The sequence below is a fragment of the Typopeltis vanoorti genome, chromosome 3 (assembly GCF_054136105.1).
Source record: "Typopeltis vanoorti isolate ZY-2024b chromosome 3, IOZ_Tvanoo_1.0, whole genome shotgun sequence".
Classification (NCBI taxonomy): domain Eukaryota; kingdom Metazoa; phylum Arthropoda; class Arachnida; order Uropygi; family Thelyphonidae; genus Typopeltis; species Typopeltis vanoorti.
In genome coordinates, this window is record NC_143551.1 from 1,034,225 (window position 1) to 1,048,400 (window position 14,176).

General features: G+C 39.9%; 1 protein-coding gene across 1 annotated transcript in view; it reads right to left on the minus strand.

The window, feature by feature from the left end:
* Positions 1 to 14,176, minus strand: part of FASN1 (Fatty acid synthase 1) — a 666,286-nt gene that overhangs the window by 554,655 nt on the left and 97,455 nt on the right. The window contains exon 5 of the mRNA XM_090415364.1: positions 1,240 to 1,440. Coding sequence (XP_090271490.1) covers positions 1,240 to 1,440 — 201 coding nt within the window. The remainder of the gene's footprint in view (positions 1 to 1,239; positions 1,441 to 14,176) is intronic.

Genomic DNA, 14,176 nt, shown 5'->3' on the forward strand with positions numbered 1-14,176 from the left:
TACTTAATCTTTAAACATTTTAAATTTGTAATAGATTTAGTTTAATCCTTTATCCCAGTGAGAGCAAACAAAGTTTGCGCCTGAAAATATCTTCAGGACTAAATATAGTGTTGTACTATCTTATCCAGTAAGTAGTGCAACACCAAGGCAACTCGTGGCAAAGGTGGAGCAAGCTACCAGGCACTTCTAACCCAGTATCTCCCATAATGCAAAACACATTTCCTATGTGGATATGTATACTGTTATGCATTAAAGGGATTGGCCATCTACCCAGACTAGTTTCGACCTTTATTGAGGTCTCTTCAGTGGGAGCCAGGCCCAGAGCTGGAGATACCAGGCAGAAGCAGTAGCAAGTCATCTGTGCCTATGGGAGTTGCCAAAAGGTTTATCACCTTTTTTTAAAAATTACTCTGGATTTAGAGAAAGATGTTGAAAATTTATTTATCACTAGGTTAGACTATAATAGATTTAGTTTAATCCTTTATCCCAGTGAGAGCAAACAAAGTTTGCGCCTGAAAATATCTTCAGGACTAAATATAGTGTTGTACTATCTTATCCAGTAAGTAGTGCAACACCAAGACAACTCGTGGTAGCTTGCTCCACCTTTGCCACGAGTTGCCTTGGTGTTGCACTACTTACTGGATAAGATAGTACAACACTATATTTAGTCCTGAAGATATTTTCAGGCGCAAACTTTGTTTGCTCTCACTGGGATAAAGGATTAAACTAAATCTATTATAGTCTAACCTAGTGATAAATAAATTTTCAACATTTTAAATTTGTTTTCATTATTTCACGACCCCCTCAACAAAATCTACGGCCCCCAAGGGGGCCGCGGCCCACAGTTTGGGAAGCGCTGCTGTGAAGGACTCATTGTAAGCTGGCTGTTTCTTTCATGAGACCCCTCTTTGTTTTCCTGACCTTCCACCACTGCACTTTAAACTAGTTAAAAAATTAGTTACATTTGTCAATATTCTGTACTTCACACTATAATTTTTCACTTTCTCTGCACAGCTGGCATTCACTCACTCTCAAAACTTTCCACAAATCTTTCACCTTTCTTAACAAACACTTCTCACATTTACACTGCATATAACAAAATTTCACATATTAAAGTTCACAAATAGAAAACCCAAAACAAATGTAACAAGTTCTTACTATAAGAGCAATAAATATTGATTCTTTGTTAACTTTTAAAATTAGAATTTCATTAAAATCTTGAAAGGTATTTCTACATACCTTCACTATCAAATGTTTTGCATTTTCCCTCAGCTGACAGCATGTTTAACTTGAAAAACTGCATAGAGCTTGCTGGTCTCATACACAAATTGGCTCCTAACACAATAGCTGCAGTACATTCATTACTTCTAATTCCCAACACTGCTTGCTGCAAAGCTATGCCACTGGATGCACAAGCAGCATCTATTGTAAAACTAGGTCCTATTGATAAAAAATAATGCAGTGATTAAGAAAAAAAAAAGTCAAAAAATTAGCAAATATCATAAATTTACTGTATTAAACAAGTACTAATGATACTCACATGGATAAGCATATGTGTTCATCACACATGTTGAATTTGATTTAAATGGTATTGATGCGAACACAGATTGATAAGAAAATAACTATTTATTAACTTAAAAGCTAATATTTCACTGGTATTATATCCAGCATCTTCAGACCACACAAACAAAGTTTGTTACAAATGCTAGACAACCGCAATCCGGTGTAACAGTGGGGCTAGTATAAGTAATTGCAGTGTGCAACACAGGACTAAAGTCCTAATACGTCACAATGTAAGTTAAAAAAAAAAAAAACAGTAGTCCAACGTTTTGAAAAAATATATAGTAGTCCTTGAAAATTTTGAAAAATAGTAGTCCAAAGTTTTGAAAAAAATAAAATTAAAATAAATAAATATTAATTTGGTCTTAGGATGACTGTCTTCCAAATCTTTGATAGATTTATGCAGCTATACTTGTTAAGGTTTGGAGTATGATTTAAGGCTTCTGTTGATTCCAGGAACAACCTCCCTGTCTTGCAGAATCTTCTGTGCAGTACTTTTGTTTTTTTACAATAGATCCTGTGTGCAGGGGGTATCCAAATCATGGTCTGCCAGATCTAACTTGCCATAGCGAAAGTACCAAATATATTTTTTGTGTTCACTGAGGCGGATGTCCACAGTTCTCCCTGTCTGTCTGTAGTAGGCTCGATGACAAGAACAGGGCACTTCGTAGATTCCTGGATGTGATAAAGGGGTGAATCTGTCCTTAGGTGAACAGATGAGAGTTGCCAATTTCACATAAGATTTAAACACGGTGCGCAGTTGGTGTTTGTTAAGCACCCTAGATACCTTTTCAGATGTTCCTTTAAAGTATGGGATAGCGACAGTTTTTTAAATTATTATTATTATTATTCAGGCTTCCATGGAGTAAAAAGACTCATTGTGGGAGGTCCTTTCTAAGAAACACAAGTCTATCAAGATTCGTTGAGGAGGGAAGTACCCCTCCACTGAGACACACAAAGTCTATCATACCACTATTTAAACTCATTGACCATTCTCACTCTCACCACTGTATCAGGCAATGCATTCCATGGTTCAATCACCCTCCATGCAAAGAAACCACTCCTCACCCTCTTGCAAACAGTTTCCTTTCGTAACTTCCAAGGATAGTCCCTTGTCATGTCTCTTTCCTGCTGTTCAACCAAGCGAAAGAACTCCCCAGTGTAAACCCTGTAACCACCTCTCAACAGTTTAAAAGTCTCAATCATATCACCTCTCCTTCTATCCACCAAACTCTGCAGTCCACACTCCCTCAGCCAATCCTCATAACTAACATTGTACAGTCCTGACATCATCTTTGTTATCTGCCTTTGTACCCTTTCCACAGTTAATTTATCCTCTTCAAATCCTGCAGACCAGATCTGAGAACAATAGTCTAAGTGTGGTCTGCTCAGAGTCTTATACAACAGAATGATAATCATTTCATCTATGCAGGTCACTGTCCTTATCATTATTGCACACAATCCTCTGTGTTACCTTCACTACCTTTGCAATATGTCCCCTAAATTTCAGGTTTCTATCAATCATCAACCCTCCCAGATCTCTTGTCCCCCCTACTTCCTCCAGTTTAACTGCTCCCATAGATTATGCAGCATCCCATCAATGTGTCCCAAACCTCAAGACCTTACATTTTGCTCCATTAAACTGACAACCCCATTCATTTGCCGATTTATCTAGCTTATTCAAATCCTCTTGCAGGGCTACCACATCTGCACTATTACTAATAACCCTTCCCATCTTCGCATCATCCACAAACAACTGAATATCACCTTGAAATTCATGGACAATATCATTAATATATAGGTTAGACAATATATGTCCCAGTAGTGAGCCCTGTGGAACCCCTCTTGTAACCTTCTGCCTCTTTGATATCGCTACACCATACACAACTCTTTGATACCTATTAGTCAGCCAATCATGAATCCATTTGCTTAACCTGACATTTAAACCCATGTGCTGCAACATAAATATGAGCTTATCATGTGGCACCCTGTCTAATCCCTTTGCAAAGTCTAGGAAAATGGCAGTATATACCTTTCCCTCATCTAATGCTCTTGTAACTATATCATAAAAGGCTAGCATATTGTTAAAACAAGAGTGCCCCTTCACAAATCCATGTTGACTCTCACAGATAACATTACCCTCATTTGCCCAATGCTGTATATGGTCCCTCACTACTATCTCCAAGATCTTACTAACTACTGATGACACACAAACTGGCCTATAATTAGACACTTCCAGTCTGCTACCGCCCGTATGCAATGGCACTATCTTACCTTCCTTCCGTTCCCTGGGCACCTTTCCCGTAGCCAGACTTTCATTGAAAATCCAGGTCAAAGGAGCTGTCACTTCCTTAGCACATTCTCTCAAAACCCGTGGTGAAATACGATCCAGTCCCAGAATTTTACTGACATTCAGAGTGCTCAGTATTTGGAACACGTTCTCCTCCTGCACCTCTAAACCTCGAACCTGCCCTATCTCTCTCTAGTATTAAAATTTATTCCTCCAGGATGAAATACACCAATAAACTGTTCATTGAACAATTCCACTATGTCCTCTGCATCAGTCACTCTATTCCCATTTTTATCCCACAATGTCATTCTTCCACAGTCATTTCTCCTCCCACTGGCCACATAGCTAAAAAACTTCCTAGGATTTTCCTTGGATCTAAGGGCCAATCTTTTCTGGTATTCCAGTTGTGCCATCCTCACCATACTAGTCACTCACCTGGCCTGTATCTTATATTCTTCATGCATCTTCTCTTCACCTGTCTCCTTATATCTCTTCCATAGGCTCTTTCTTGCATGCAATTCTTGTTTAATATTGTTTGTCATCCACTTTACTCCAAATTGTGTCACTCATGGAATACAGCTTACCATTGCTGCTAACAAATATTCCTTCACAATTTCCCAAGCACTAATGATATCCCAGCCTTCCAATTCCTACCTCCACGAAACTCCCCCAATTTGATGTAATTCCACATACGTTCCCGTCTCTTTGATACTCCTGCATGTCTATTCATTTTCCAAGTCAAAACCATATGGTCACTCTCTCCCAATGGTGGGAGAGATGTCATCTCAGTTATTATCAACTCTTCTGATGCTATAACCAAATCCAAAACTTTTGAACCTCTTGTTCCCTCTGTTACATGTTGCCTAAGACATTTGTCCCTGAAGAATTCTAGAAATTCCATTCCCCTATTGCTACATGCATCTTCCTCCCTCCAATTTATACTACTGAAGTTAAAATCTCCCATAACAATCATTCTTCTTGCACTTGCCAAACTTGGCTGTCTAAACATCTCCTGGTCCCCATCCTCTGTGCTACTGGGTCTGTAGCAACACTCCACTAAATATCCTGTCGTGCCCACCTCCACCTCACATATGGTGTGAGGTGGAGGTGGGCACGACATCCATCAAAATCATTAGTGTCACAGCCTTCCAAAGCTTCCACTCTTAGAGGACATGTGTCGTCACTTATCAAAAGCAGTACTCCATCATCACACTTTCCCTTCCTATCCTGCTGAAAAATGCTGTACCCAGCAATTTCTATTCCTGTTATTATATCCTCTTCTGTGAACCACTTTTTGGTGATCCCAATAAGGAGTTGGTTCTTTGCATGGAGATTGTTTGGTCAGTTTTTGAGAGAGTTGGTTCTTTGCATGGAGATTGTTTGGTCAGTTGAATGCTTTGCCTGACATTGTTGTGAATACATATCCATTGAATGAGCTTAAAGCATGGTTTGATGACTTTGAGTGTAACAGTGTTTGCCTGCTGTGATGAGTCTTTTGACTTTGTGGAGGACTGGTGTTAATAATAATAAATTTTCCTTCACTGAAATGAAGTTATAGGATTACAGTGTGTCTGTTTTTGTAAAATGATTAGATAAATAAAAGTGAAAATATACCATTAATTACCATTTTCTCATAAATTCCATTTTCTTAGCTGGATGCCAAACTCTCCACAAACTAGATGTATGATATTTCACCATTAATAAATGTAGCACTGATGCACTCATCACCCTCCAGCAATGTATTCATTCATCACTCTCCATGTAAAAAACTACTTTTTACTTCCTTCTACTAATGAGACAGGGTGACCTGAGTGTGCTTTTCAAAGGCACATCCCAGATGAGTACTAGGATGAGACCATCTCTAGAACTTGAACAATGTGGGAAAGGAGAAAGGAAGTGAGATGCAGATCCTATCCCAAAAGTGAGACATGCATTACTGAGAGAGTGATGAATGTGCAGACAGAAATAATTTTAAAACATGGTATTGGTAAAGGACTAAAACAAGAACATAATTTCTAGTCTATTTATAATCTGCTTGATAACCAAATGAATAAACATGCAAACTTTGTTTGCTTACACTTGGATAAAGAATGAAACCAAGAATATCATTTCTTGGCATCTTTATTTTATAGACTTTCTCATTGCTTCTCCTGATGATATTCAGTGGCTACAACATTTAGACCTGAAAACTTGACTATTTAGAACATCTTCCTTGGTTAACCAAGTTTCACTGATATTAACAATCTTTAAAGAGACTGTATCAATCAATGCCAAAAACTCGCACCCACTGTTCCTAATGCTTCTAGCAATTCTATTAAAAATAACCAACAAGGAAATTTTGAAGGAGGTGGAGGAAATACGAAATCTAGGTCGTGAACAAGGACTGGAAGTTTAATGATCATATTCCAAAAATTTTGAGGACATCACAATGGATTATGGGAATGATGCAGAAAACCTTAACATATAGAAGCAAGGAAATTATGGTTTCATGTGTAAGGCATTGATTAGGTCAGATATAGACCATTTATGTGCATATATTCTGGTCATCTGGTTTTCAAGGATATAAGGATATCTAAGAAAGAGAGGGTCAGAAGAATATTTGCTGAGGCAATATCAGGTCCATGAAATATGGAATATGAAGACAAATTGGAGGAATGCAATTTTCAAAGCCTTGTGAATAGAACAAGGAGAATTTATATGATCTTGTTCTAAAAAGAAAGGTGGAAGAAGATAGTAAAGCAGGCATCGAACATCAACGGGCAGTGAGCCCACGGTTCGTGATGATGATGATGAATAGAAATAAGAGAGTTGCTTTGTCTACGACGAGTCCTCGGAAAGGCTTCATCTTCTCCTTTATTAGATATGAGATTTTTGCTTGAGACTGTACGGAAGAAGACAGAGAGAGGAAAAATAGTGTGCGCATTGCCTAGGTATGATAATGATGAGCTGAGCAGAAGAGCGGTGATATTGAATGGCATAATAGCGAGAATGTGTGACAAGAGAGGACTGGTATATGTGGATGCTTGGAGTGCATTTGAGGAAAGAAAGGAGTTGTATGCGAGAGACCGTTTACATTTGAATGAGGAAGGACGTAGGCATCTGGAGAGATTGCTCTGAACGAGTCAGTGTGTCCCAGGGAGGATGATAGCAGGGGTGGCCTCGGCCTCTTGTGGAAATGGATACTTGGGAGAAGGGAGACAATGTCAGGTAACACTGAGCCCAGTGGAGTCTAGAAGGGATAATGCTGGGTATAGAAACAATGGCATTTATATGCTGTATACTAATGCCAGGAGTATCCGGAATAAGGGAGAGGAATTAGTGGCGCAGATAGCATCACCCTGGCCAAAAATTATTGCGATCACTGAGACGTGGTTGACAGAAGGGGATATAACAACAGGAACAGAAGTCGCTGGGTTTAGCATTTTTCGTCAGGATAGGAGGGGAAAGCGTGGTGGTGGGGTGCTGCTTATGATAAGTGATGACCTATGTCCTCTAAGAGTGGAGAATTTGGAAGGAAGTGAGACAAATGATTTTGAGAGCATATGGTGTGAGGTAGAGGTAGGCAAGATGGGATATTTAGTGGGGTGTTGCTACAGACCCAGGAGCACAGAGGATGGGGACCAGGAGATGTTTAGACAGCTAAGTTTGGCAAGTGCAAGAAGAATGATTGTTATGGGAGATTTTAACTTCAGTAGTATAAATTGGAGAGAAGAAGATGCATGTAGCAATAGGGGAATGGAATTTCTAGAATTCTTGAGGGACAAATGTCTTAGGCAATATGTAACAGAGGGAACAAGAGGTTCAAAAATTTTGGATTTGGTTATAGCATCAGAAGAGTTGATAATAACTGAGTTGACGTCTCTCCCCCCAGTTGGAGAGAGTGACCATATGGTGTTGACTTGGAAAATGAATAGACATGCAGGAGAATCAAAGAGATGGGAACTTATGTGGAATTATAAGACAGGTGATTATAATAGTCTTAGATGTCAACTTCGGGAAGTTTCATGGAGGGAGGAATTGGAAGGCCGGGATATCACCAGTGCGTGGGAAATTGTGAAAGAATATTTGTTATCAGCAATGGTAAGTTGTATACCACGAGTGAAGAAGAGGACGCAATTTGGAGTAAAGTTGATGACAAACAATATTAAACAGGAATTGCATGCGAAAAAGTGGCTATGGAAGAGATATAATGAAGGTTCGCCATCGTTATCAAAGAACGGTAGCATAAAAGAAATGAGTCAGTGTACTAGCTGTGAAATGTACGCTTTGCAGAGTGCGGTCAGAGTGTGGTTAGATGATGATAAAGGATTGAATGTGTGTAGAAAATGTAGGGAGAATGCGGAATTGAAGTGTATTTCGGATCGTGAGTGTGATATTTTTGTCAACCTTCAGAATGAAGGAAATAGGGATATGACAAGAAACGGCAAGGTTGTACATGAAAATTGTGAGAGTGTGAATGTAGAAAGTGTGAATAATAGTATAAATGGTTTCTCAGAGAACAAAAAAGATGAGATAGATGCATTGAGTGAGATCGCGTTGTTGAATAGTGCGATAGAAAGAGCAAAACAGCAGCTAGAGTGCATGAACAAAAGTAGACTGAATGAACCAACCAATAATAAAAGGTATGACAGGATAAATAGACGTATGAATGTGAACATGAACAAAATGAAGGATAGAGTGCTGTATGGAGACTCGTTAGTACGAGGTGTGTTAGTACAGGATTTGACAAAATCGTACCAACCTGGTGCGACCATAAAGGACGTAACTGCGTCTATTAGAGAGCAAAAGGAAAAGGTGAAAGAAATGATTGTTGTGGCAGGTACGAATGATTTGAAAGGAGATAAAATGGAAATGATAGAAGACCTGAATGAATTGTTTGAGGTAGTAAAAGAAAAGAGTGAGAGAGTTAGAATGATTAGTCTTTTGCCACGGTATGACAGTGAAATGTTTAAAAGGAGGGCTATAATTGCAAATGACTTTATGCGTGGGTTATGTATGACAAGTGGTGTGGAATTTGTGGATGTGTGGAGTGAGTTTGATGGGCGAAAGGATCTATATAAAATGGATGGCTTGCATTTGAATGGTTACGGTGTAAGAAGACTTGAGAAAGTGTTGCTGAATGTAGTGGATGTGCAAATTCAGGGAAACTAGATTTGTTAGGGGGGGGGGGGGAGAGTAGAGATACAGTCCTTATGGAGGCAGTTGAATGTAAGAATGAGTATAATATGCCAGAGCAAATAAGGACAACAAATCAGAGTGGGATAGTTAATATAAGGCATCAAGGTAGGGTTGGGGCTAATGGGGGTCTTAAATTCATGTACACTAATACTAGGAGTATTAGGAACAAGAAGGAAGAGTTTTTGGCCATGGTTGGCACTTCCAGACCACAGGTTATGGTATTAGTGAAACATGGCTGACTGTAGATGATATAACTAGTGGGATTGAATGTGATGGGTATAGTGTGTTCAGGAATGACAGAGAGAATAAAATGGGGGGGGGGGGGGTATTGTTGATGATAGCTGATGAGCTCCAGCCAAGGAGAATAGAAGTTGAATTGCAGGATAGAGAAAAGAGCACATTTGAGGCCATTTGGTGTGAGATTGTGGCTAGCAGAACTAAATATACAATTGGGTGCTGCTATAGACCAGGTGATGGAAAAGATGGTGGTGACAGTATGCACAAGCAAATAGAAGAAATGGGTGGAAGGAGGGTGATTATTATGGGAGATTTCAACTATGGTCGCATTGATTGGAGTGAGGAGAGGACACACGGGAGGAAGGAACTGGATTTTATGCGGTTATTAAGGGATAACTATCTGCGACAGCATGTAATGGAAAATACTAGGGGTCAGAGAGTGCTTGACCTAGTAATTACATCTGAGGATTTGGCTGTAACAAAATATGACCACATTGCCACCAATCGGTGAGAGTGATCATAGGGTCTTAACTTGGGAGGTGGCTAAAGGTGTAGAATTTTCAATTAAGACAGGGTACATGTGGAATTATCAGGCAAGAAAGTATGACAAGCTTAGGAGTTTGATTGGTTCAGTGCCATGGCATGTACAACTGCAAGGACTAGAAGTTGATAGTGCATGGGAGGTAGTTAAGAAGTGCTTGCATGAAGCAATGGCTGACTGTATACCTAGAGTCCGAATAATAAATCAAGTAGGGGTTAAATGGATGAATAACACCATTAAGCTTGAGTTGCAAAAAAAAAAACAACTATGGAGGGAATTTAAGGGGAATGGTGACCGGCAGGCACATGAACGGTATAAAGCGCAGGCCAGAAGGGTGACGAGTGTGGTAAGAAAAGCAAAAAAGGATTACGAAAGAACATTGGCCATGCAGGCTAAAGAGAATCCTAAACAGTTTTTTAGATATGTAGCAAGTAAAAAGAAAAATGTACATGGCAGATTGATTTTAAAGAATGCCGATGGTAGGGAGGTAACTGAATCAGTTGAGATAGTTGAGTTACTGAGTGAGCACTTTGCAAAAGTATATCATCCAGGTGGTGACATTGCAGAAACGAATAAACCAGTAGATTATACGGGAATTGTGGTTAATGAAGTGGAGGTGAGTAGTCTATTGCATAACCTCAATGTCAATACATCTGTGGGATTGGATGGTATACCAGCTCGTGTTGTACGAGAAGCAGCTAAAGAATTGTCAGTACCCTTGACCATTTTGTTTAATGTGAGTCTCGGGTCTGGGTTAGTCCCGAGCGGGTGGAAAGAGGGGAAAATAGTTCCACTGCATAAAGGTGGTTCCAAGACTGCTGTTGTAAATTACCGACCGATTATCATATCAGGAATCATTGTCAAGGTCTTAGAGAAAATAGTCAAGAGGAAAATACAAGATTGGATAGAAGAAAATGGGATACTGTATTGGGGACAGCATGGTTTTGTTAAGGGTAGGTCATGCCTCAGTAACTTGCTCACGTATTATAACACAGTGACGGCTGAACTGGATAATGGGTTTACGGTGATTCTGCTGGACCTTGCCAAGGCCTTTGACAGGATTCCACATGGAATTCTAATCAGTAAATTGCAGCATATGGCAATGGACATGGGGTTGGTGAGATGGATAGGAGGGTGGTTGACGGAGAGATATCAGAGAGTGGTTTACTCGGGAGTGGAGTCCACAAGACGGCCTGTGACTAGTGGTGTGCCACAAGGATCTGTTCTTGGACCACTGCTGTTTAATTTGTTCATAAATGATATAGGAAATGATCTGAGAGGAACAGTTCATTTGTTTGCGGATGATGCAAAGTTGGGTAGGGCAATAGTGAATGCAGATGACGTCAAAATTTTGCAGGATGATTTGGATAGATTGGAAGTCTGGGCTAAGGAGAATGGATGTCAGTTTAATGTGGCAAAATGTAAGGTTATGCACTTTGGGGTGAAAAGATTGGCGGCAGTTTACTGCACTGGTGGAACCCTGCTCCAGGAAATTGATGAGGCACGAGATTTAGGAGATAAGGAATTGAAATTTAGGGGACACATTGCAAAAGTGACCAAAACAGCTCATCAAATCACTTGGTTGTTGAGGAATACGTTGACAAGCAGAGACAAGCAGGTTATTGTTCCTCTCTATCGAGCCTTGATAAGACCCCATCTAGACTACTGTGCTCAGATTTGGTCACCTAGGTTTCTTCTTGATGGGGAGGAGGTGGAGAGGATCCAGAGGCGAGTGACCAAGATGATAGCAGGTCTGTGAAATGAATCGTATGAGAACAGGTTGAGGATTTGTGGGTTGCAAAAATTGGTTGATAGGCGGAGGAGGCGAGATATGATTGAGACATTCAAATTACTGAAGGGTTTCTATAAAATTAATTCAGAAGATATTTTTGAGAACAGGGCTGGTTGTGGGAGGACTAGGGGACATCCATGGAAACTGGGCAAAAGTGTGGTTAGTAAAGGTGTCAGAGCTGGGTTCTTTACTTTTAGAGTAGTGAATGAGTGGAATGCGCTCCCTGAGTCTGTAGTGGATGCTGTGACAGTGAATGAGTTTAAGGCGAGGTATGATAGATACTGTATGAATGTCAAATAGTTGTGATGAATATGATTTGGGGCCTCCCTCGATGAGTCTAATGACTCCCTGGAGTTGCCCGTAATAATAGTAATAGTAATAGTAATAATAGTAATAAGATATATAAGGAGGGTGAAAGTACGACAGTGAGGAGCAGGTTCTTGGCATGGATGGTGTTTGGTGAATGAAGAACAGATTACTTACCTGAGAGGGTAGTAAGTGTATTATTATTATTATTATTTATTATTATTAAACAAGACCTCATGGAGTCAAAGACTCATCTAGGAGGTCCTTTTATCTCACACACATCTCATCATACCGGGTCTTAAACACATTCAAACTCCTTGCAGACACCACACTCTCAGGCAAGGCATTCCAATCATTCACAACTCTGCACGAAAAAAACCTTCTTCTCACTCCCCTACTCACACCCTCTTTATACAGTTTCCAGGGATGACCTCTGGTTCTCCCCTGATCTCCCACTATTCGCTGTAGAACTTCTCCACCATTGATCCTATAGCAACCCCTTACCAACTTGTAGGTCTCTATCATATCTCCCCTCTTCCTTCTCTCCACTAGTCTCTGCAAATTACATCTTTTCAATCTTTCCTCATACTCGACATTCCAGAGGTCAGAAACTACCTTAGTCAGTCGCCTTTGGACCCTTTCCAACATCTCTTCATCCTTCTGAAAACCAGGTGACCAAATCTGAGCACAATAGTCCATGTGTGGCCTAATCAAAGCCTTATACAATGGAACAAGAATCTCCCTACTTCTACACGTCAGTGTCCTCCTCATCATTCCCAGAAGTCTTTGTGTTGTCTTCACAATTTTGGCGATGTGACCCCTAAATTTTAGATCCTTATCCACTATCACTCCCAGATCTCTTATTTCCTCTACTTCCAACAATATATTCTTACCAAGCATAAATTCTGCATCCCATCTTTGTTTTCCAAATTTTAAAACCTTACTTTTTGCAACATTGAACTCACATCCCCATTTGCTTGCCCAATCAATCAATTTATTCAAGTCTTCTTGCAAGGCCACAACATCTTCACTACTCTTTATGGTTCGTCCCAACTTTGCATCATCTGCAAACAACTGAATATCTCCATCCAAATCTTCGCCAATATCATTAATATACAAGTTAAATAGTAATGGCCCTAAAACAGATCCCTGAGGCACTCCACTAGTGACTTTCCTTTTCCTGGATATTGCACCCCCATACACAACTTGTTGATACCTATCAGATAGCCAGTCTCCAATCCAATGCACTAATCTAATATCCAACCCCATCTGCTCTAGTTTGACTGTCAACTTATCATGAGGCACTCTATCAAAAGCTTTTGCGAAATCCAAGTATATTACTGTGTATCCTTCTCCTCTGTCCAAGGAAGCAGTCACTTTATTGTAATAAGTAAGTAGATTACTAAAACACGACCTCCCTTTAGCAAATCCATGCTGTCCATCAAAGATTATACCATTGTTGTCAACCCAACTCTGGATTCTAGTTCTCACAAGCTTCTCCAACAACTTAACCACAACACCCGACACACAGATAGGCCTATAGTTTGATGCTTGAGTTCGATCACCTCCTTTATGAAGTGGCACAATCTTGCCCTCCTTCCACTCTTTAGGGACTTGACCAAGTGCAAGACTCGTATTAAAAAAATATGTCAAGGCAGGTGTCAACTCTCTGGCACATTCCTTCAGAATACGCGGTGATATGTTATCAAGTCCCACAGCCTTATTTACATCTAGTTTACTCAACTCCCCAAACACCTCTTGCTCACTTACAGTCAGTCTCTCCTCCCCATCATCAACTGCTCTTAATCTCTCCATGAAGTCACATTCACAAGATTGAAAGATCTTTATGAACTGCTCATTAAGTATCTCCACCACACATTCTGCAACAGCTGTCTTTATACCATTTCCTCCAATCAATGTCATCCTTCCATAATCATTCTTTCTTTTGCTGGCTACATATCGAAAGAACTCCCTAGGATTCTTTTTAGCTTCATTAGCTAACTGCTGTTCATACCTCTCTTTAGCTACTCTCACCAACCAAGTCACTCTCCTTGCCTGGTCTTTGTAGAACTCATGAAATTGGTTACTTCCACTTCTCTTATGCTGCCTCCACAATGCCCTTTTTCTCTGTATTGCATGCTTAATCTCTTTATTCATCCATCTCACACCTAACTTATTTAACCTTCTCACCCGTGGTATACATTTAGACATTGCATCCACTAAATATTTTTTGAAAATCCCCCAAGCTGCATTGATCTCTTTTCCAGCTAAC